The sequence below is a fragment of the Miniopterus natalensis genome, chromosome 2, assembly GCF_054644295.1.
Source record: "Miniopterus natalensis isolate mMinNat1 chromosome 2, mMinNat1.hap1, whole genome shotgun sequence".
Taxonomy (NCBI): Eukaryota; Metazoa; Chordata; class Mammalia; order Chiroptera; family Miniopteridae; genus Miniopterus; species Miniopterus natalensis.
Window position 1 is genome coordinate 180,149,201 of NC_142082.1, and position 21,281 is coordinate 180,170,481.

General features: G+C 53.2%; 2 protein-coding genes across 2 annotated transcripts in view; both read left to right on the forward strand.

Annotated features, from left to right (window-relative positions):
- Nucleotides 1-3,196: 3,196 nt before the first annotated feature.
- NOL12 (nucleolar protein 12) lies at nucleotides 3,197-8,630 on the forward strand. The gene is made up of 6 exons (XM_087813993.1): nucleotides 3,197-3,288; nucleotides 4,369-4,474; nucleotides 4,749-4,801; nucleotides 5,291-5,465; nucleotides 6,827-6,924; nucleotides 7,365-8,630. Exons 1-6 carry the CDS (start codon nucleotides 3,206-3,208, stop codon nucleotides 7,528-7,530), a joined length of 681 nt encoding a protein of 226 aa, XP_087670119.1. The 5' UTR covers nucleotides 3,197-3,205; the 3' UTR covers nucleotides 7,531-8,630.
- A 4,549-nt stretch (nucleotides 8,631-13,179) lies between these two features.
- The window catches only part of TRIOBP (TRIO and F-actin binding protein), a 54,821-nt gene continuing 46,719 nt past the window's right edge, over nucleotides 13,180-21,281 (forward strand). Inside the window, 5 exon segments of the mRNA XM_087814918.1 lie at nucleotides 13,180-14,278; nucleotides 15,256-15,280; nucleotides 15,283-15,350; nucleotides 18,690-18,829; nucleotides 20,069-20,264. Coding sequence (XP_087671044.1) covers nucleotides 13,997-14,278; nucleotides 15,256-15,280; nucleotides 15,283-15,350; nucleotides 18,690-18,829; nucleotides 20,069-20,264 — 711 coding nt within the window. The 5' untranslated portion in view covers nucleotides 13,180-13,996.

The window sequence follows — 21,281 nt, forward strand, 5'->3', positions numbered from 1 at the left end:
CCCTGACCTCCTGGTTCGTAGGTTTACGCTCAACCACCGAGCCACGCCAGCCAGACGAGAATGTGCCATCTCTTGCTGTGCTTCGCACACACACAGTAGGTGCTCAAGAAACATAAAAATTTCAAAAATAATCTCAACAAGGGTGGTGGGTGCTTTAGACAGCAAGCTGCAGTAAAGGGCTCTGGAGCTTTTGGAATCTGGGTGGGTTGCCAGTCCCTCATCTCCTTTCCTGGGGCAAGGGGACCTGAAACTCCCTAGGAAGAGTTTGGAGCAAAAGCGCCTGCTGGAGATGGCAGGCTTCACTCTGCACTGGGAGCTTTGGCAGATGAGGCCTCTCTGAGCCCCATGTGGGCCGGCAGCTTGGGCTGGGTGGGCTGCAAAGACCAACTAAGCAGAGTTCCTCACATAAGCGGCCGTCTGTCTCCTTACTCAGCCTGTCTGTGCTCCAGACTGGAAGCTCTGGAGGGCAGAACCACTCCACATCCAGGGCAGCAGGCGAGAATGGCTCTGTACACCGCTCACTAACCGGGTAACTTTGGTCAAATCACTTCTCTCTGAGCGTGTTTCCTCGCCTGTATAACAGGGATGAAGCAGCACCAACCTCACGAGAGGCTGTGAGGACAGATAATCCTGGAGACGCCCTGAGAACACTCTTCAGCACAGTGGGAGACTGAAAGAATGAACCGTGGAGAGGAAAGGAGCCCAGAAAGGTTTATAATTTATCAAGTCCAGTCGCAGACCCATCACTTTCTGGCTACAGTCAGTCTGGGTGGGGGTGGGGGGGGTGGAGCCTGGGAAAGAGCTGGTGGCAGCCCTGAGACCCAGTGCCTGGGACTCACAGGAGGCAGCCCAGCTGCAGAAGGCAGCTTGCTGGGCATCTTCAGGGGCATCATTGCAGCCAAGACAATGTTTCCTCCCAGAGGGAGGATGCCAAGGGGAACATTAGAGCATGACCACTGGGGGTCGAAGGGTCAAAGGGGCAGTTATTTTTCACCCTGAAGCCCTGCTATTCAGGCAGCCGCCTGCTGTACCCTGGGTTTGAGGCTAATTTCCTTTCAGCACCAACATGGAATCCTCCAGGCAGAGGACCCTGGTGGAATGGGTTCAACATTCATGTAGAGATATACCTACTGTGTGCCTGGCTCTTTCTAAAACTGCATCTTGCCCTCCAAAGGGGCTATGCTAGATACTGGGGGAGTGATCCTTCTGGCCAGTGGCCCACGATGCTGGGCCATGAGCCTAGTGAATCAGGTTAAAGTCCCAGTTTTGCCACAGAGCAGCAGTATAACCCTGGACAAGTCACTTCCCCTCTCTGAGATAATACTGTAGTTCCATTGTCTTCTCTGTATGCCTTGCACTCAGCAGGCACTCAGTCATGTGTGCTTACTTGCTCTCTGGGATCCAGTCACTTATTAAAGGAGAAGGTTGGGTCCTAAGAGTCTTTAATGCCTCTGGCATCCCCAACCTCATTCAGTTCTGCGGTCACCTCCTCAGGGAAGCACTCCACACTGGAGGAGCCAACCCTGAACTCCTGCAGCCTCCTGTGCTTCTCCTGTAGATCATTGACCCTGTGGGACCACCCAGCGCAGATGTGCTGAGAATGGAGTGCTAACCTTAGAATAAAAGAGCATCTCAAAGTGAGAGGCAAACAAGCATTTGTTTGAAGCCAAGAAAGATAGCTATTAAGGAGTCATTAATTCAGGCAGAAGCCCAAATAATATTCTGATTAGAAGACAAAGACAAGGAGTATTTATGAGACAGGGAGGGGGAACAATTACATCAATAGAAGGAAGGCATTTCTATTGGCGAAGATAACATAGTGATGTTAATTCTAAACAATGTTTTATTTTTAAGAAATATGTCTTTATTGATTTCAGAGAGAGGAAGGGAGAGGGACAGAGAGAGATAGAAACATCAATGATGAGAGTCATTGATTGGCTGCCTCCCCCACGCCCCCGACTGGGGATCTAGCCTACAACATGGGCATGTGCCTTCACCAGGAATCAAACTGCAATCTCCTGGATCCTGGGTTGATGCTTAACAGCTGAGCCACACCCAACTGGGCACTCAACAATGTTTTAAATTTTCAGTCTAGTAGTCATCATTCCATTAGTCATGAAAACTGCTTTCTTGTTATCTTTACAAACAGTTCTTTGGGAAAAAGGTTGCTGAGGCCCTGTCCAGAGGTTATTTTGCCCTATTTTAACACTCCAAAGATTTGAGGCATAAGGCAGTTTCTCTGGGATGGCAGCTCTGGTTCCATTTTAAAGTGGTTCCATTTATATTATTGTTTACAGGGAGATTCAGGCATGTAATTCCAGTTACTAAAATTCCTTCAGATGTTGTTTTACTGAATGCATTCACATTCATACCCTCATTTTCAGTAGAGGATGAGTTATGACACCGCTACTCCATTGGGGAAACTGAGGCATAGAGAGGGGAGATAGCTTGTGTAGTAAACACGCGTGGCATTTATTATGTTATACACATTACATAACTCATTCATTCCTCACAATCACGACCTCAAAGTTTGGTCTAGGGACCAGCAACATCAACATCACCTGAGAGCCTGTTAGAAATGCAAATTCTAGGGCTCACTCCAGACCTGCTGAATTAGAAACTCTGCAGCGGGGCCAAGGGATCTGGGTTTCAGCAAGCCCTCTAGGGGATTCTGGTGCACGCAAAAGTTTGAAAACCACTGCCTTACATTCACACTACAAAGTCACTATAATTGTAATTTTCCAAACGGGGTAACTCAGGCGCAGCAAAGGCAACTGGTCCAGGACCACACAGCTGTAACTGGGATACCAGGATTCAGATTCAGGTAGTTTGCTTCCAGAAACGTGATCTTGGAGAGCACCACCAAGTTAACATGAGAATCAAAAGTAGGATCAGCAGTCTTTGGTCATTCGATAATATCTCCGTACTGAGCGCCTGCTCTGTGCCGGGTGCCGTGCTACGCGCCGGGATCTCGGGGGCTCGCTCTCCCCGTTGCTTGTCTATAAGAAGGAATGGGGCTGGGAGTCGCGGGGCAGAGACCAGCTTGTTACACCCACAAGGGAGGGGTGGGGCGGTCCCTTTAAAAGGCAGGGCCTGGCGAGTGGAACTGCTGAGCGTCGTTGCGAGGCGCGCCCGGAAGGCCCAAAACGCTACACCCGGAAGTGTCTTCCGGGAGCGGGAGCGGCGCCGCCCAGGCCTCACAGTTATGGGCCGCAACAAGAAGAAGAAGCGAGATGGCGACAACCGGCGGCCGCGGCTCGTCCTCAGCTTCGACGAGGAGAAGCGGCGGTGAGTGATAATGCCGAACCGCACCCGCCCGGGCTGCGGGGCAAGGCCTACGCCAGCCTGGGGCCGCGCACGCTCGCGCAGAGGGCCCTTCCGGCCCCGCCCTCTTGGCGTGACCGGGGCTCCCCTTGGGCGCCCTCCCGCGGAATGGGAGCGTCCGTTCCTGGCCCTCGCCTGTGGAATGGAACCGCCCGCCCCGCCCTCCCCTCGTTCTTCTGGGCGCCCCTACTTGCCTGGCTCCTCCTGTGTGCGCAGCCTGAGAGCCGCCCTGCGAGCCAGGAGTTCGGGTCTCCGGGCACTGGCAACGGCTTCCTATCCCAGCCGCCCTCACTGAGTACTCTCAGCTGTTGTTGATAAATGAAGAGTGAATGAAATGAGTGGCTTAAGTTCATTTATTCGCTCACCAGACATTTACTCCTACGTGTGCGTGCCCCCTTAGCATATGGTAGTAGATCATGGAAAAACCGAGTGTTGGGGCCCCGAATAGATGGAAATGGTGCAGTCAGTACTACAGAGCTGAGAAGAGGCTGAGATCAGATAGAGAGGGAGGGAGGGAGGGAAATGCTGGGCATCCACAGGCCCTGCAGAGATGGGTCCAGGGGGCAGGTGTCCTGGGAAATGCGGTGTTGGTCCAGCAGCAAATGTAGAGGTCTGGGTAAGGGTGGCCTCGCAAGTCCTGCTGGAAGTGGCTTAATTCACTGGGGAACGGAATTTCGCAGTATAGAAGGGGCCCCACCAGTTCTAGGTTCAAAGGCCTACAACCTATGCCCATCACCTGTGCCTGCTGCTTGAAGCTGAGAGCCTCGGAGGGTAGTGGGTAGAAAAAGGCAGCTTCTCCCTCTTATTTTCATAACCTTACACTCTATGACCTTGGGCAAGTAACCTAACCTCTCTGTGCCTCAGTGACCTCATCTGTAAAACAGGAATTGGTACCTACTACACAGGTTGTTGTGAAGATTACATGAGTTAACACACGTAAATTTTTGGAATGGTCCCTGGCTCATAGTGAGTGCAATTTAGCTGTTTTTGAAGGGAAGCCTTTCTTTCCTTGTAGCTCCTGACTCCCTTGCCTCTTTCCTGTAGGGAGTACCTGACAGGCTTCCACAAGCGGAAGGTGGAGCGGAAGAAGGCAGCCATAGAGGAGATCAAGCAGCGGCTCAAGCAGGAGCAGAAGAAGCTCCGAGAGGAGGTGCAGAGTGGGAGGGCGGGAGTGTCTCTCACTCCCAGCGGACTTGCAGCCTTGGATGGCCTGAATGGAACATCTGCAGGGATGAGGGGAGGTGTGAGCAGGCCTGGGAAACAGTTTGTACAGGTGGAGACACTGTGGGCCCAGGTCTGGGGAAGGTTTAGGATGGAATCTCCTGGTCTTTCACTCACTCACCCTGGAGGTGAGCAGTGCCCCTGCCTGAGGTGGGGCTGAATGGCCATCATACTCACTGTGTTCCCTTCCCTTTTGGTTTCAGCGCCACCAGGAATACTTGAAGATGCTGGCAGAGAGAGAGGAGGCGCTGGGTAAGTCCCATCCTTGGCCTGACGTGGAGAATAGCCAACAAGCCTTGGTTTATTTATCCCTTGGTGAGTGGGAGGATAGGGGTGTAGGGCCTGCCCAGAAGCTGACTTCCTTAGCTCTGGGGGTCTTGATGATGACATGGGGACCAGGAGTGGTCCTTGGGTACCTCTAAATGTAGTGGATTAGAGACAAAGAGGAGACCAAACCTCTTAGTAAACTGATCCTGAGCGGACAGCCCAGTTTCTGAAGCCTGGAGGGACTGGGGGTAGAGGGGAATGGGCAGCAGCCCTGGTGTCACACTGGGCTTGTCGAAGGTGGCGACCAGGTGGTTTGAGGTTTTCCCAGGACAGGAAAGGAGGAGTTGGATAGTTTACAGCATTTGTTGGCAGGACAGGCTCTGGAGGCAGTGACTTCCCGGATACTCTTCCATAGAGTAGAGGGGGCCATTGCACTCCAGGATTGGGAGGGGCTGGAGCCTGGTTACTTGTGCCCTAGTGCTGAGGCCGTTTTGTGCTCACCCTGCACAGAGGAGGCAGATGAACTGGACCGGCTGGTAACAGCAAAGACAGAGTCAGTACAGTACGACCACCCCAACCACACAGTCACCGTGACCACCATCAGCAACCTGGACCTCTCAGGGGCCCGGCTGCTGGGATTGCCTCTGCCTGAGGTGAGTGTCACTCCCAGCCCTGGGGAAAAAGGAACACAGGGGCAGCCTGGCTTGTCAGGGGTTGCTAAGTGCTAGTCCATGTCATGTAGATTCCATTGCAGGGGGTTCAGTGTCTTCTGGGCCTGGACAAAATCTTTGAGTCCTGAGGTTTCAGAGGCTAGCTCCACCACTGAGCAGCTGTGGGAGCTTGGGTGTCTCTTTGCCTTACCTCTTCTCTTCATCAATAAACAGGTTCGATGGTGGTAGCACCTGCCTTGTGGAATTGCTGTGAGATTAAAAGTGGTGAACCTATGAGAAGCACTTTAGATAGTGTTTACTGTGATCACTCAGATTGCATGATAAACAGCAATAATTACATGACACACCTGTGTGCACTGACAGCGAGTTTTCAACCTATGGGTTGTGAGTTATTAACAGGTTGCGACCAGCATTAAAAAAAAAAAATAGCCCAGCCGGCGTGGCTCAGTGGTTGATCATCAACCTAGGATCCAGGAGATCGTGGTTCGATTCCCAGTTAGGGCACATGCCCAGGTTGCAGGCTTGATCCCCAGCAGGGGTCATGCTGGAGGTAGCTGATCAATGACTCTCTCATCATTGATATTTCTCTCTTTCTCTCTCCCTCTCCCTTCGTCTCTCAGAAATCAATAAAGACGCATTAAAAAAAGAAAAAAAATAGCCCTGGCTGGTGTGGCTCAGTTGGTTGGAGAATTGTCCCATACGCCAAAAAGGTTGTGGGTTCGATTTCCGTTCAGGGCACATATAGTACCTAGGTTGTAGGTTTGTTCCCAGTGGATGCTTATGAGAGGCAACCGATTGATATTTCTATCTCACATCTGTTTCTCTCTTTCTCCCCCAATCCTCTCTAAAATCAATAATCCTCAGGTTTGTTTAATCAGGATTAAAAAAATAAAAATAGAACAGAATTATTATTGAAAATATCAGAAAGCCTCACAGTAAGTTTTTTGATATCCATGTATCAACTCAGTTACAAGGTAAACCACATTTCTTATCATGGATTACAGTGGGTTTATGTCCGGGAGCCACTGCTCTATTACGTCTTATGTTCAACTTCTATTTTGTGCTCCCTCTTCTGAAAGGTCTGATGCAAAGACAAGTTTTGTCCCCATGTTAGAGTTCTTCCATCTGTGAGTGTTGATGTCCACTGGAAACTGAGGCAGTGGAGGACTCTGAAACACAGCTCTTCCCTGCATAATTCCTGCTCCAGGGTGCACATGGCCTTCCCTGAGCCCCAGCCCAGGCATGGGAGGTGGCGAATCGTGCCCCCACTTGACAGAGCCATGATTGCCCAGGCCACCCAATCCATTGCTCTCTGTGACAGTCTTTGTTCTCTGCTTTTTTAGCAAGGGGCCCAGCCGGGGTCTGAGGAGGAGGTGTCATCCATGGAGAAGCTGACCAAAGCCTTACCCAGAAAATCCAGAGAACCCCTGCTATCCCAGCGGTGAGCTCTGGCTTGTCCATCCTTATGAGCCTATTCTGCATGGCTGGCATGGGTGACCTGGCCTGCAGAGCCGCCTCCTGCTGACTTGTAGGGAGTAGTGTGAGGCAGGTGTGGGGCCTGGAGCAGCCCTCTGCTCTTCCTATCAAGTGGTCCTCACTGTCCCTCACCCCACCCCCACCCCCCAAGAACAACTGACCCTGGGAGCCCTTTATGTCTGGGGTAAGGGCCTTTCTCTCTCTGAGCTAAGGAGCTAGCAGGCCTTGTGGGGTCAGAGCAGGCTGCCTTTGGAATGGACCTGGTAGTATTGATATTCAGGGCTTGTCCTGACTTTCCCTTCATGAACTGGATTGTCAGTCATCCCCAACTCAACCTTTCACTTATGCCCTGTTCCCCAGGGTATACTGAGGCCCTAGCCTCACTGGCCTACCACTCTCCCACAGGATCTCCTCTCTCACAGCATCACTGCATGCACACAGTCGAAGAAAAGTCAAGAAGAAACATCCTCGATGGGCCCAGGACTCCACCAAGAAGCCCCCAAGTACCACTCGTACCAGCAAGACCCAGCGCCGCCGGCTGACCGGCAAAGCCCGGCACAACGGAGAGTGAGTCCGAGAACCAGGCCAGGCCCCAGCCTAGGCTGCAAGGATCTGTCCTGTCTCTGCTTGGCTGTCTCTGTAACCCAGCCTGCACTGAGCCCAGGGGCTTTTGCCCAAGAAGTAGCAGGCAGCTGAGAACTGGCCTCCCTCAGGAGGAGCCGTCTGAGCCACATTTGGGGCACCTTCCCATGTGTACACCCCACTGCCTTCATCAGAGTTTTGAACTAGCTGCACTGTGGTTGGTTTGTCCTTGGCCCCTATGCTGCGCCTTCATCAGAGTTTTGAAACTACGTGCACTGTGGTTGGTTTGTCTTTGGCCCTGATGCCACACGCCAAGGGTAGGCTTCTGGGGTGGTGGGCACATCCCATCCTCATCTTCCAGCACTTTTCCTTGTGGGTGTGAAAGGCAGTGTCAGGTCTGGGACCCCTAACCAGGGGTGCAGACCAGTGTAACCACTGGTAGAAGCCAGTCTACCCGTTGCTCTGAAAAGTGAGCAGCTGGGGCCATGGGTGAGCAGTAGCAAGCTCTGCCCTTTAGTGGTTGAGACTTGGGGCCTGTCCCTTATCCTTGGTCTCCGTCTTCTCAGCTGAAATTGAAATGTGGAAGCAGGTGACTCCTGGCACATTCCCCACCCCCAAATTGGGGCAGCTTCCCAGGCTTCCAGCAGCTCCTAGGCGCAAGGAGAGATTAACCCTTTTTAAAGAAAATGCATCTTGCCTAGAAGTGGGGCCCTTTCTGAGCAGACCCCCCAGGAGTCCAGCTGGTGTACTGCAAGGTGCCATTTGTTCACACTCCTTTCAGATCTTCAGGTTTGGTTTCAGAGCTGATGAAAACCAGCCTTGTCCCTTTCTTGTCCCAGCTTATTAGTGACCTACCTCACGTACTCTGCTGTTCCCCTAACCAAGAAGGTAGAATCCAGGTAGGATGGTAGATGCGGTACCATCGAGGACAACCAGAGCACTATCGTCTGACTCCCCCTTGCCACTTACTGGTTCCTGTGATTCTGAGCTGGGGCACAGGGATTTCGTGTTGTGCCCTGGTTAGGGGACCCATGTTGGGCCCTAAGACTAGGACTGAGGGGAATAAAATGTGCTGTCATTCCCAGTGAAGTTCATGACTAGTAAGAGATGGTCAGGGTGACAGGAGAGTGCTCTGATGGGAGCACAGCTGCAGGATGTATGGCCTTGGGATGTGAGAGACTCCTTTGGGAGAGGGAGCTGAAGTCTGCGGGGTAGGTCCTCCCCGCACTCACCCCATGGAAGGTATTCTAGGAGCAGCTCCCTCCCCCCACAAGCCATTGTGTAGGCTCAGGAACAGTGGCTCTGTTTGGCTGCACTTGGGGCTGGGCAGGTGCTTTTCCATGTCACCATAAAAACCTACTATCTGGTGATGGCTGATGCAGGTCTGAAGGCCACACCTAGGCATGGAATGTAAAGCTCAGGGCTTGTGGCCAGGAGGTCTCCTGACCTGGCTTCTCAGCTTCTCCCACCTGCTCTTCTTGCTGCCTTCTGGTTGTCCCACCCTGTTTGGGTCAGGTGACTGTGGTTGGTTGCCTCCATCCAGGGCAGAGCCTGTTACCAGGCTCTCCAGGTGATTGTGGTACTCACCCCAGGAGAGCCAACTGAGCCGTGTCCTCACAGGCCCCTGTGAGCAGGAACAGAGCTAGGCCTGGGAGATCAGTGCACACAGCAGGGTTTGGGTTTGGATCTGGCTGTGCCACTGGACCACTGTCTGAGCTCCTCACTGTGCTAACCTCTCTGGGTCTATTCTCCATGCGTAGGGTGACATAAGACACCTACAACGTAAGGCCACCCCTAAGGCTAAAATGAGACCGTGCGTATGAACCGTTCCCATGGCATGTGCCGTCAATGTGTGTGTAGCTGCTGCTGACTGCTGAGACACCTGGCCAGGCTCTCTCCCCATCCCCAGTGACACGGGGTCATTTACAACTTACACCTATGATTTGTAACATTTGTTAGTGTTAGTCTCATTGCTCTCTCCTATGTGGGCCATTAGTTCTGCCAGCAGACCAAGGAAAGTGAGGCATGGTCTTGCCAGTCCTAGCTTCAGGAGTGGTGGAATCAGAACCCTCTGGAGAACTTGTCTTCTCAGCAGCTCTTCTCTCCATGCTCCGCATCTGGATTCTTTACTCCTGCTGCTCCCCATCTTGTGGGCCCTGTGGGTTGAGGCCTCTAGGAGCTTTTTCAAGGCATGAGCTTCTAAAGGAGTCAGTAGGAGCTTTTTCAAGGCATGAGCTTCTAAAGGAGTCAGTAAAAGCAAGCCTGGTGGCTTTGGATCATCACTATGCAGGGTAACCACGGGCTGGAGCCAGCCCTGATCACCCTTTTAGAGACTCTTACCTACTGCCCCTGCTCCTTTGGGCCACGGTCTCCTGCATCTCTATCTTGCCTGCCCAGAGCATGTGATTCTCATCAGTCCTGTGGGCAGGGAGGGCTGGGTGACCATTTCCACTTGACTGAGAGGAAGCTGAGGCTCAGTGGTGTAGAGCTGGAAGAGAACTGTGAGTAATCAGTCTGCATCTCCAGCTCTCTGAAGAGGGGTGTCTTGGCCACAGGAAATGGCATGAGCAAAGGTGGAGATAAGCGGACATAGACTTCAGGGAGTAGAAAGGGGGATGTGAGGCTAGGACTAAATGTGACAAGTGGTGACGCTTCCTTGGCTGCCACCATTACACCCTTAGCCCTGAGCCATCCCACAGCAGGGCACAACCAGGCAACTCCAGAGCTAGGGAGAGTGCTCAGGACGACCCACCAACCTGTCCCATTTCCTTCTCCCTCATTCTTTCCACTCCAGCCTCTCTGCATCTGTCCCCTTAGCTGAAAACACCCCTCCCCAGGGCCTGCAGGCTCATTGCCCCATCTTCTTCAGGTCTTTGCTCAAATGTCACCATCTTAGTGCAGCCTTCCCTGACCACACCAGCGACTTCTAACCCCTCCCTGCTGCATTTTTCCCCTTAGCACCTGTCACCAGCCAACGTACTCCATGTATTGCTTATTTATCTAGTCTGTGGTCTGTCTAACATGTAAGTGTTCCAAGAGCAGGAGATTTGATCTTTTGTTCACTGATGTATCCTTAGCACACACAACCAACAAAAGTAGGGGCTCCACAAGTATTTAATGAATTATCTGTTCGGAGGGCCACTCAGAGTTGGTTTCAGGTTTTACTGATGGGTGGGGCTAGAGGGCCGGTGTCATACCCTGAGCTTCAAACTCAAACTCAGTGACTACCCCACTCGAGGCTCAGAGAGGACAAGGAACTTCCTCAAGATCACACAGCCAGGGAGTGCTAGAGCCACATACTAAACACGAGTCTCACTACTCCCTGTTTTGCTTACAGTAATTGGGACCAAGCAGAAAGCTCATTATTCTTGTAATGAAGCTGTATCTTCGCCTGTCCCATTAGGGGCCAGGGTGACCTGTTCAGAGGCTCTCTCCCACTGGTCAGTGGGCTCCTCATTTCAGAAGGAACCACATTCTATTCATGTTACCATTTCCCCAGTACCCAGCTCAGGCATGGCTGTGCCAGGTATGGGTGAATGTCTGACTGTATTAGTGAAGATGCCCTGTGGACAACAGTGGAAGCAGACACACAGGGGTTTTGTTTGTTTGTTTAAATATATCTTTATTGATTTCAGAGAGAGAAAGGAAGAGGGAGAGAGAGATAGAAACATCAATGATGAGAGTCATTGATCGATTGCCTCCTGTACGCCCCCTGCTGGGGCTTGAGCCCACAACTAGGGCATGTGCCCTGACTGGGAATCGAACTGCGATCTCCTGGATCCTAGGTGGATGCTCAACCGCTGAGCCATGCCCAGCCAAGCCACACAGGATTTTAGTCTTGCCTCTGCCACTTACTAGCTGTGTGACACTGGGAAGTTAGTTAATTTCTCAGATCCTCAGTTGCTGTGAAATGAAGACCTTGGTACTTAATCCTTCACGTTATGATGTCTTCATGAATGTAGAGATTTTGGACCTGGAGCTGCCACATAGACAGTGCAGAATAAATGTTAGCTTTAAAAATGTTAGACTTTTAAAAGATATGTTTTTATTGATTTTTATTTTTTAATCCTCACCTGAGGGTATTTTTTCCATTGCTTTCCTGAGAGAGTGGAAGGAAAAGAGAGAGAAACATTGATGTGAGAGAGACACATCAATTGGTTGCCTTCCACATGGGCCCCCAGTCGGGAATCCAGCCTCTAACCTAGGTATGCACAGCCCTTGGTGGGAATCAAACCCAGGACCCTTCAGTCTGCAGGCTGACGCTCTAACCACTGAGCCAAACCAGCTAGGGCTGTCTTTATTGATTTTAGAGAGAGAGGAAGGGAGAGGGGGAGAAAGAAGCATCCATCGGTTGAACCCACAACCTGGGCATGTGCCCTGACCAGGAATTGAACCGGCAATCGCAGGTCCACGGGAGAATGCTCAACCAACTGAGCCACACTGACCGGGGCAAAATGTTACTTTTTAAAGGGGGAGAGCTGTGCATTTGAGTTAGCGTCTCAACAGCGGAAATGTGCAAATAGAGGTTGAAACCCCCTAGGCATTTAATTTTATCCTCACAGTATTTCTACCCCCATTTTACAAATTAGAAAACTGAGGCACAAAGAGGTTAAGACCCTAGCCCAAGGCCTAGGCAAAAGCCAGGTTAGCGGACAGTGGCAGGAATGATTCAAAGGGAAAGAGGTCAGACGTTGAACACCGCTCCCAGCTCTGCCTACGGTCCGGGACCTCTGGACCCGCTGCTCCGGGAAACCTGCTGCGGATCCCGCGCTCCGAGGCATCTGGGCACCGCCCGCCTCCGCCCCGCCGCCTCCGCCCCGCCCATCGTCCTCGGGTTGCCCAATCGCACAGCCTTCATGCAAATGAAGAACCGAGAGAGAGCCTATGAGAGAGCGGCAGGGGCGTGGTCTTCGTCAACGTTCAGATTCATTGTTAAAATAAAGAGGCTGTGACCTCGGCACGCACCCCCGGCACCCCCGGTGCGTGGAAACCCGAGCCGAGGTTAGTACGCGGCGGGAAGGGTGGAGGGGCGTAAGGGGAAAGGCGGAGGGGTGAGGAACACGGGCGAGGCGCCCACCGGATGGATGGAGAGAGCGGTCCAGGGGTCCGCTCTCCGGGCGGGGCCCCCGGTCCTCTGCAGGGTTTTCATTGTTACGGCCACACCTAGAGTGCCTTTCGGAGAAGGATCCTGCCGGGGCGTGGGGGTGGGGAGGAGGAAGCGGGAGCAGTGGGGGGCCTGGCGTGGAGCCCTGCACATCCGCCCCAGGGAAATGAGCAGCAGGCTCCATCTGAGGAGATGCTCCCGTATGTGGCGGGGCTGGGAGAGAATCCGCCAGGCCGGGTGGGACGGATGCACCCCCCTTCTACCACCTGGAGCAGAGAGCGATGCTGCGAGAAGAGTCCAGAGACGATCAGAGACCCCGGGCCACCGAGGGGCCAGTGGGTGCCCCCCCTCCCCACAGACTGTGCCCTGCTGCCTCCCCAGATCTGAGGGCGGAGGAGCCACCATCCTTCCCCCTGGCTGTCTCAGGGGAGATGTGAAATTCTCCAGCTCTCAGGTGAGACTGGCAAGGAAGGCCTGATGCCCCGGGAGGCCTGATCCGCTGGGACGCTGTGGAAGAAATTCTCCAGGTGAGGAAAGGTATGGGCAGTGACTTGGGGGTACGTAAGGGGCATGTGTGTTAGAGAATATGGATTCCTCTCACCCCCATCCCCTCCTAGGGCTCTGTGTGGGTTAGGAGGAAATTTTCAAGTCAGTCTTCTGTTGGGGCTTCCCCCCCAGGGTATGGCATTGAAGCTCTCAGTGGCACAGAAGGGATAGCCATGTGCACAAGTCAGAACACGAGGCTTTCTCTTTGGCCAAGCTCTGCCACAAACTTGCTGTGTGACTTTAGGTTCACTTTTGTCCATGACTTTGTCCTCAACTCTGAAAATACTGGGCTGGCCTTTTGCCTCACTCCCAGTATTTCCCAAGGGACCTGTGTGAGTTGGCAGTGTGATCCAGTGCCCCTCACTTCCACCTCCTAGTTGGGGTAGGGGGGCACACAGACCTGGGTTTGAATTCAGTTCAGCCACTGGGACCTCTTTGCAAGTTATGGAACCTCTGTGAGCCTTCCTTGCCTCATCTGAAACTGATATTAATTTTATCCAATTTTATGCAGGATAATTATAAGACAAGGGCGCTCCAACTTTGGGTGCACGAGTGCCCTAGGAGACTTGTTTAAAATGCACATCCCAGGCCTCACCTCCAGAGAGATTCTGACTAGGTGGATCTGGGGAGGGTACTGGGAATATGCATTTTATAAATAGCTCTATTTGAGTCTAAAGCAGGGTCCTTGGAACACACTTGGAACAACATTGCAGTGATGACTAGAAATGACATATCAAACGCTTGGCAGAGTGCCTGGTGCTTAGTAGGTGCTTAATGAGTGTTTGTTGCGTGAATACATGAACAGATGAATAAATGGATGAATAACCTTATTTCCTTGGTCTTTGTCCAGGGGCAAGCTGGGGCTGGGGTCCAGGTGTGCTGCCAGCCAGTCCCCTGGTCCTTGCCTCCCCGCTCCATTCTTCCCAGGCCCACCATTGGATCGCAGGAGCTTCCCTGGCCTGACTCACCCAATATGGAGGGGGAGGCTGGAAATGCCCCCTGTGAATACTTTGAGGCCAATATGATTGCCCAGAGCTGCTGTCAGAACTGCTCCCACCCTGAGGAGGCCCACAGAGCAAGGCACCAGGTGGGCTGGCTTTCCTGAGTGGTTGGTGTGGTTTGGGATTGGGGAGTCTGGGATGGGCTGGGGCCTGACTGGCCCAACTCACTTGCAGTTGAACCCAGACACAGGCTTTCCTCATGGGCAGAGCCTCAGTTTTCCCATCTGTTCAGTGAAGTAGTGAGATCATGTTAACCTTTCTCACGTGCCAGTCATTCTCCTGATTTTCTGGTCTTTTGTTGCCATAGCCTCACATAATCTATTACTTACCTTACTCTTTAAATCAATACCCTTTTGTCCCTTATACTAAAACAGAACTTTACATCACCACCACAAGTAGAAAACTCGGCTTATATCCTTTGTATAGAAGGTTAAAAAGAAAGAAAGAAAAAGAAAACAGAAGTGTCTTTAAATTCTAACTAGAGAGTATTGTTGGCTGAAGGCTCTGAGCCTAAATCCTGCTGTCTCTCTGTTAAAAAGGGAGATTGGCAGGTGTTAGAGAGGCGCTGAAGATACCCCAGCGCCCACTGGAAACTTTCTCCTTGAAGGTACTGAAGGAGCGAAGCATTTTCTCACTTTGGGATCCATGTAGTCTTAGGCCAATTCCCCATATACATAAACCCAGAGCTCCTGGTATGCGTGCTATGAGACCTATGAATCTCTGTGGGCCCTCCAGCCTTGATCCATTATGGCTCTTTCATTCCCAAACAGTCCTGAGGCTCCCCTTAAGCCTGGCAGCCAGCACCATGCGGGGGTTAGACTCCAAGGTGACTGATATAAGGGAGTCACCATTCAGCTTTGGGGCCATGCAGACCAGAGTTCCAGTGCTAGGTTTGCCATTGCCCTGCTGTGTGACCTTGGGTCATTTACTATCTCTGGCTTCACTCCCCTAAATAGTCAAGTGGGGCAATAAATCTTCTCACTCAGGGCATCTGGCAATGCTTAGCCTATCACATGTGGCTAATTCAATACTTGTTAGTTTCCTCTCCCTCCTTCCTAATCAGGAAAACAAACCTGGGAGATTCCTTTCTCCTGTCCTGATGCATATAGTAACAGCGCCCCTACCCCCAAGTTCATGGAACAGATGCCTGAAAGCTCAGTGAGTTTATTTCCTGTGTAAATGATCTTCTTCCAATGGGTGGGGAGATGGGAAGTCAGGAACAGGAGAAGAAATTTTGGGTTCAGACAGGTTTGGGTTCTAGTCTCAGTCCCACCCCTTCTGGGCTGAGACCTTAGGCCAGTTCACATGTTCACACATATTGAATAGATGCTTAACATGTGCCAGGCACTATGCCAGATGGTGGGGAAACAGTGATAAGTAACACAGACACAGTCCCTGGTACATGGGGCTTGTAGTCTAGCAAGAGAAATGGAGACTAAGAAATTAATCATGCAAATAATTATGGTTGTGGTTAAGGTTGTAAGGAATAGCAAGTTGCATGAGGATAAGTGATTGGTTTCGCCAAGGAAATGACATTTCAGCTGCTTCGTAAAGGCTATGGGGACATTCGCTAGTGAAGTTGGGGGAAGAGGAGAGGATGGAAATAGTAGGTGCAAAGGCCCTGAGGCAGAAAGGAGGAGGCATATTGTAGGATGGAGAGAGGTCACCAAGAGGGAGGGGCATAGGAACTCCAAGACAAGGTTGGAGAATGGGGTGGGGGCTGGTCTCACCAGGCCTTGTGGGGCCCTATAGACATGCTGACTTTGGACTTTTTCCTGAGAGTCATGGGAGCCACTGAAGATTTTAAACTGGAATGGTGAGATCAGATTTGCACTTTCCAAAGTCACTGACTGTAGGGCTGAGAATGGAGTGCAGGGAGTGAGAGTAAACCAGGGTGAACAGTAAGGAAAAGGTACAATCACTCATGCCAGTGATGATGGAGACTTTGCAATGGAGAGAAATGGACACATTTCAGAACTAATTGAACAGGAGAATCTAAAGGATTTGGTGCCTGAGGAACATGGAAGGGGTGGACCATGGTTGACTTCTAAGTTACCTCCTGAGGCGGGTACTTGGGATAGGAAATCCATTTGGAGTTGTTTGGGGTGGTGAGTGAGAGGTGCCTGTGGGCTACACTGGAGATGAGGGAAGTTACTGAATTACGGAGCTGAGGAGCCAGACCTCAGTGGGAGATAAAGGCTCTCGAGTCATCAGGATCTGACGCTGATGAAAATCTTGCTTGCGGATGAGCAGTTTCAGACATGCAGTCACGATATCTGTGTGTTAAAACAGCATCCCCCAGCCTGGGTGGGACTGTGCAGTTCCCAGCTGGACCCCTAATTACATCTGGGTTCAAACTCTTCCCTGGAAGCCTGGTATCTCCTGGGGCCGGAGCCAGTTCTGACATCTTTTCCTACCTTGGAGTATGCAGGAATGGCCCAGGTTCCTCCCCAAAGCTTGTTCCAGCTCCCCTGGGATTCTGGCTCTGGATATGTTTCTGCTCTACTCTCAGCTGAGTCCCATAGGCTGCGGGAGGGCTTATTCCTGGAAATCACATGGCCTTGAACAGGTCACAGCCAGGTTCTGGATGGAGGGAGGGAGCCTAGGTGGGAGTGTCGTGCTGTTGTGCCTGGTACCACACATCACTTTGAAATGTATTTATTCGTAAGTGTATTTAACATTCTATCGATTTAACACTAATAAAATTCTATTTAATCTTTATACATTATCTATTCTATTTAAGATGTACGGCAAGCACTGTTCTAAGCTCTTTACAAATATTAACTCGTTTAATTCTCATAACAGCCCTAGGAGCTGAGTCCTCTTATCATCTCAGTTTTGTAGATGAGGAAACCAGGCTCAGAGAGGGGAAGCCACAGGGCTGAGGTCACCCAGCTGGGAAGTGGAGGCGCCAGGATTGGACTTCCAATCTGTCTGTCTGAGGCCAGAGCTTGTGCTGACCCGCCAGGCAGGAAATCAGAGCCAGGGACTTGCTGCTGGACCCCGCTCAAGTGGGCGGTGGGTAGTGGCAGGGGCTGGGAGTGAGAGAAAGGACATGCCACGACTGGCTGGGGGCCTTGTTGGGCCCAGCTGGGCTGGGACCCCTTGGCAGTGCCTAGCGAGCTGCTCCCTCCTTATTCATGCCCATGAGGTCCCTGGGGCGTCCAAGGCGCCGGGCTGGGCTGTGGATCTGACACCTCCCGCTGCCGAGCTCTGATCAGAATCTGGCTCCAGGGCAGGGGGCGAAACTGAGCCCAGATGGGCTCCTCTGGCTTAGATGGCACGGCAGACACCCTGGCCCCACTCCTTGGCCCTGCCCAGGTCTTGCTAGCAGCCACCTTCTCGGAACCCAGAGAGTCTGTGCCCACCTGGGGGCTGTGGCCAGGCTGTGGCCTTAGCCCTGAGCTCTGGGCTCCAGGGTCCCCAGGGAGCCCAGGCCCAGTCCCCCGCCCAGCCAGCTCTCAGGTGAGCTGTGGGGATCAGGTTCCTGTGGTTTCATGTCCTGCGTCGTTCTTGGCTGGGCCCCGGCTTATGAAACAGTAATGAGGGGCCCCTGCTCCCGCAGCCGGCCCCTCTAGGGTTTCTGCTGCCTCGGCCGCCGCCACGGCCCAGAGTCGGGGCCTGGGAGGGCGGCAGCGTGGGGGCCTGAGCCGGAGCCCCCCGGGGACGAGGGTGCTGACAGCCGCCAGCCGCCACCGCCGGAGCCCGCCACCCAGGTAACCCGAGAGGAGGCGGGGTGCAGGGTTCTGTGGCCGCTGTCTCCCACCACCAGGGGAGGGCCCTGCCGCCCCAGGAGGTGGGGAGGGGTGGGGGGGCCTTCCCGGAGGTGAGCAGCCGTTCCCCCTGGGTGAGCCCAGCACCAGCCTTCACAGGTGTGGCCTTGGTGAGCGGGAGGGAGACAGAAGCCAGCAGCCGGCTCAGGGCCTCCACCTCTGCTCCCGTCCCCCGGGCCTTGACCCTGCAGCCCAGGAGCCCCCTGCCCTCCTCTAGCAGGGCCATTCCTTTCCTATGAGGCCTTGATGTCCCTCCTTCCTCCCTCTTCAGGCTGGTTTACTCTCCTTCCTCACCCTTGTCTTCTAGCTACAGAAATACCTTTTGGGTCCTTCTGTGCACGTCACAGCCTTGAGCACACACGCCTGCATATGTGCCAGCACACATGTAAACGAACTTACATGCACTTATACAAACATGCACTAATGTATCCCCATCCTCGCATACACATGCATGCACGTGTGCATAGTTGCACACACACAGGCCTCTATATGCACACATACCTGTACACACGTGTGCATGCACACAGCCTGTACCTCAGCCAGCCCTCGGCTTGGGTCCCCAGGGGCACTTCCAGCCTGATGGACAGCTCTCCTTGAGAAGTCTGAGATCCCAGGAGGAGATGCCTGGAGACTTCCACACTGCCTGTGGGGGGAGGGGCCGTGCAGGGGGAGGGGAGCCCCCACGTGGGCCATAAGGTGCCTCCTCTCTGCAACTCTGTCCCAGGAGCCTGGGAGGCCTCCAAGTGCTGAGGCACCCTACTGCGACCTGCCCCGCTGCCCGCCTGCCTCTGAGGACCTGCACAGTGCCTCGACCTCTGGGTGCCAGTCTGTGGTGGGCCTCGGCCTTGGGCCAGGGTCCGAGAGGTGGGTAGAGCTCCAGGGCCTGGGGAGGGGCTCCCCGGGGTAGCCCTCACCTACCCCACCCCACCCCACACCCCTGCACAATGGCAGCGTCTATCTATAATGGCTGCTGGCGTGGGTCACATGGTCAGTCCACACAGCTGGACACAGTGGGCATGTTCCTTGGGCCCTAGCTCAGCTTTGACCCAGGTGGGTACAAAGCACCCATACACCCACCCTGCCGGGGGCATGGCTCACAGCCCACTCACATTTCCTTGTTCCCTTTGCTCAGCTTTAAAAAATTAAACAGGTTTATCACCCACTTACCTGACTGCCCAGTTCCAGGCTCTGGGATTCCCTCCACCCCAACCCCGAGATGAACTGAAGTCCCTTTGGGGCCGAGCTGCTTTGGGAGGGCAGGACTCTAAGTCCCGCTTCAGCTTCATCCCTGTTGGGCTGTGGGATCTCGGGCAAGTTATTCCCTCTTTCTGTACCTCAGTTTCCCCATTTGAAAAGTTGCTTTGGGAACATGTGTTCCTCACAGGTAGATATTTTTAAAAAAACCAAAAGCTCTGCCATCAAGTATGCTTCAGAAAGCCTGGGAAAAACAAAGTTGGGTATCTTTCTTGCAGGACTTTTCAAAGCCTTTAGTTTGCAGGCACGCATTCTGCCTTTGAGTGGGGGAGGTAGACGTGTGTAGTTTGTCCCAAACTTATTTGACTACGGGCCTCTTTTTCAGGGGTCAGCACCCCTTTCCAACTTGTAGGCCAATCTGTGGGTCACTCTTTGGGGATACTGCCAGCTCTAAGCCTGCTAAGGCCCGAGGCCACCTGACTGGCTTCTCCAAAGCAAGGCTTTCTCTGTAGCGCCCTCCCTTGGCATCAAGACTGGCCACCCTGTCACTGCCCCTGGAGCTCTGCTACCTTTCAGAGCCCCCATTAGCTCCAGTGACAGAGGGTTGAGCCTGGGGCCACAACTCCGGTTCACAATGCAACTCTGCCCTTTCCTAGTTCCGTGACCTTGGCCATTCCCTTGGCCTCTCTGAGCCTCAGTTTCTTCATCTGTAAAATGGAAATCATTACACTCATTCCAAAGGGAGGCTGTTGTAGATAAACCAGGAAGCCCATGTACAGCACAGAGAGTCCTCAGTGTCAGCTCCTCCTTTCCCTGTAACGGGAGGTGTGCGTGTATTGGGGTGGGGATGTTACTCCTTAATTCCCATTACTTTTGGGGGAAAAGTCATGGGTTTGTCTCCTCTCTCAGGGGCCCATCGGCAGGGCTTCCTGCAGAGGGCCTCACAGCCAGCCCCAGGAGCAGGAGCTGGGACCCCGAGGCAGTGCCCTATCTGGAGGGCCTGGCCTCCTCCTCATGTGGCAGCTGCGACGAGGGCCCTGACTCTGCCACCAGCTCCAGCCCTGACTACGACACCCCTGATGATACCAGCAACTCGTCCTCTGTGGTGAGCTGGGAGTGGGGAGCTGAGGGCAAGAGCAGATCACCCCTCCATGCCAGCCCCAAACTCCTCACCAAGGACTTGGCCCAGGGCCTCTGGAGACTTAGTGAGCACCTCAGGCCGCCCAGACCACCCACCTGGGAGAGGGGGTCTCTGTAGGGCCAGCACAGGAAGGCTGGGGGTCTGCCTATAAGAAGATGGGGGGAGTTTCAGTTGATGGGGAGCTCCACGTGAATCACCAACGGGCTCGGGCTGCCAAAAACTCTCAGGGCACAGGTCACAGAGAGCCAGGATGTTGAGTGTTTTGTCTGGAGCAAGGATGGGATTGGTCCTGGGCCCTGCCTTGGTCACACACCTCTGGCAGCCTTGGCAGAGGACAGAGGGAAGGGAGCAGGCTGGGGGAGGGGACCAGGGCTGGGGCCATTTAGCTGGGAGATGAGGAGACTCAGGGGAACTTCCTTGGCATTCACCCCTCCAAGGGCTGTTCCAGGGTAGAAGAGGTAGACTATCTGTGAGACCTCCAGGGGCAAGTGGGGAAGTGATAAGACGGTGAGCGTGGGCTGAGGAAGGCTCACCACCCCCTTTATAGCCCTGTTTTGGGGCAAGAAAACAGACTCAGAGAAAGGAAGCAACTTAGTTGAAGCCATCTGTCTGGGAAAAGGTGGAGCCAGGCTTTGAACCTACTTCTCTCTGGATCCTGGGGTGTCTCTGGGGAGGGGGACTGCTATGCCAAGGCCCTCCTACCACATGGTGTTCGACTGTCCTGGGTTCAAGTCCCCTCCCATGCAAACCATTTCCCAGCTGTGTGAATTTGGGCAACTTCTTAGTTCCACAGACTGCCCACCTCAGGGGTTGATTGAAGATTAGCTGAGTTTACACCCGCAAGGAGCTGAGCGCAGTGCTGGGTATACAGCAGGTGCTCTTTCAATGCCAGGTACTTTCCCTTCCTCCTACCCATCTCATGCTGGGAGTGCCAGCCTAGGGGTCTCTCTTCTTAATCTCCAAGCACGCTTTCTCCTCTCC

Bases quoted from the DNA above. Each gene is read 5' to 3' on its own strand.
- NOL12 (XM_087813993.1), top strand. From the start codon at position 3,206: ATGGGCCGCAACAAGAAGAAGAAGCGAGATGGCGACAACCGGCGGCCG. The intron at 3,289-4,368 runs GTGAGTGATAAT...TCTTTCCTGTAG, and splicing joins TTCGACGAGGAGAAGCGGCG to GGAGTACCTGACAGGCTTCC. The intron at 4,802-5,290 runs GTCCCATCCTTG...CTTGTGCCCTAG, and splicing joins AGAGAGGAGGCGCTGGGTAA to TGCTGAGGCCGTTTTGTGCT.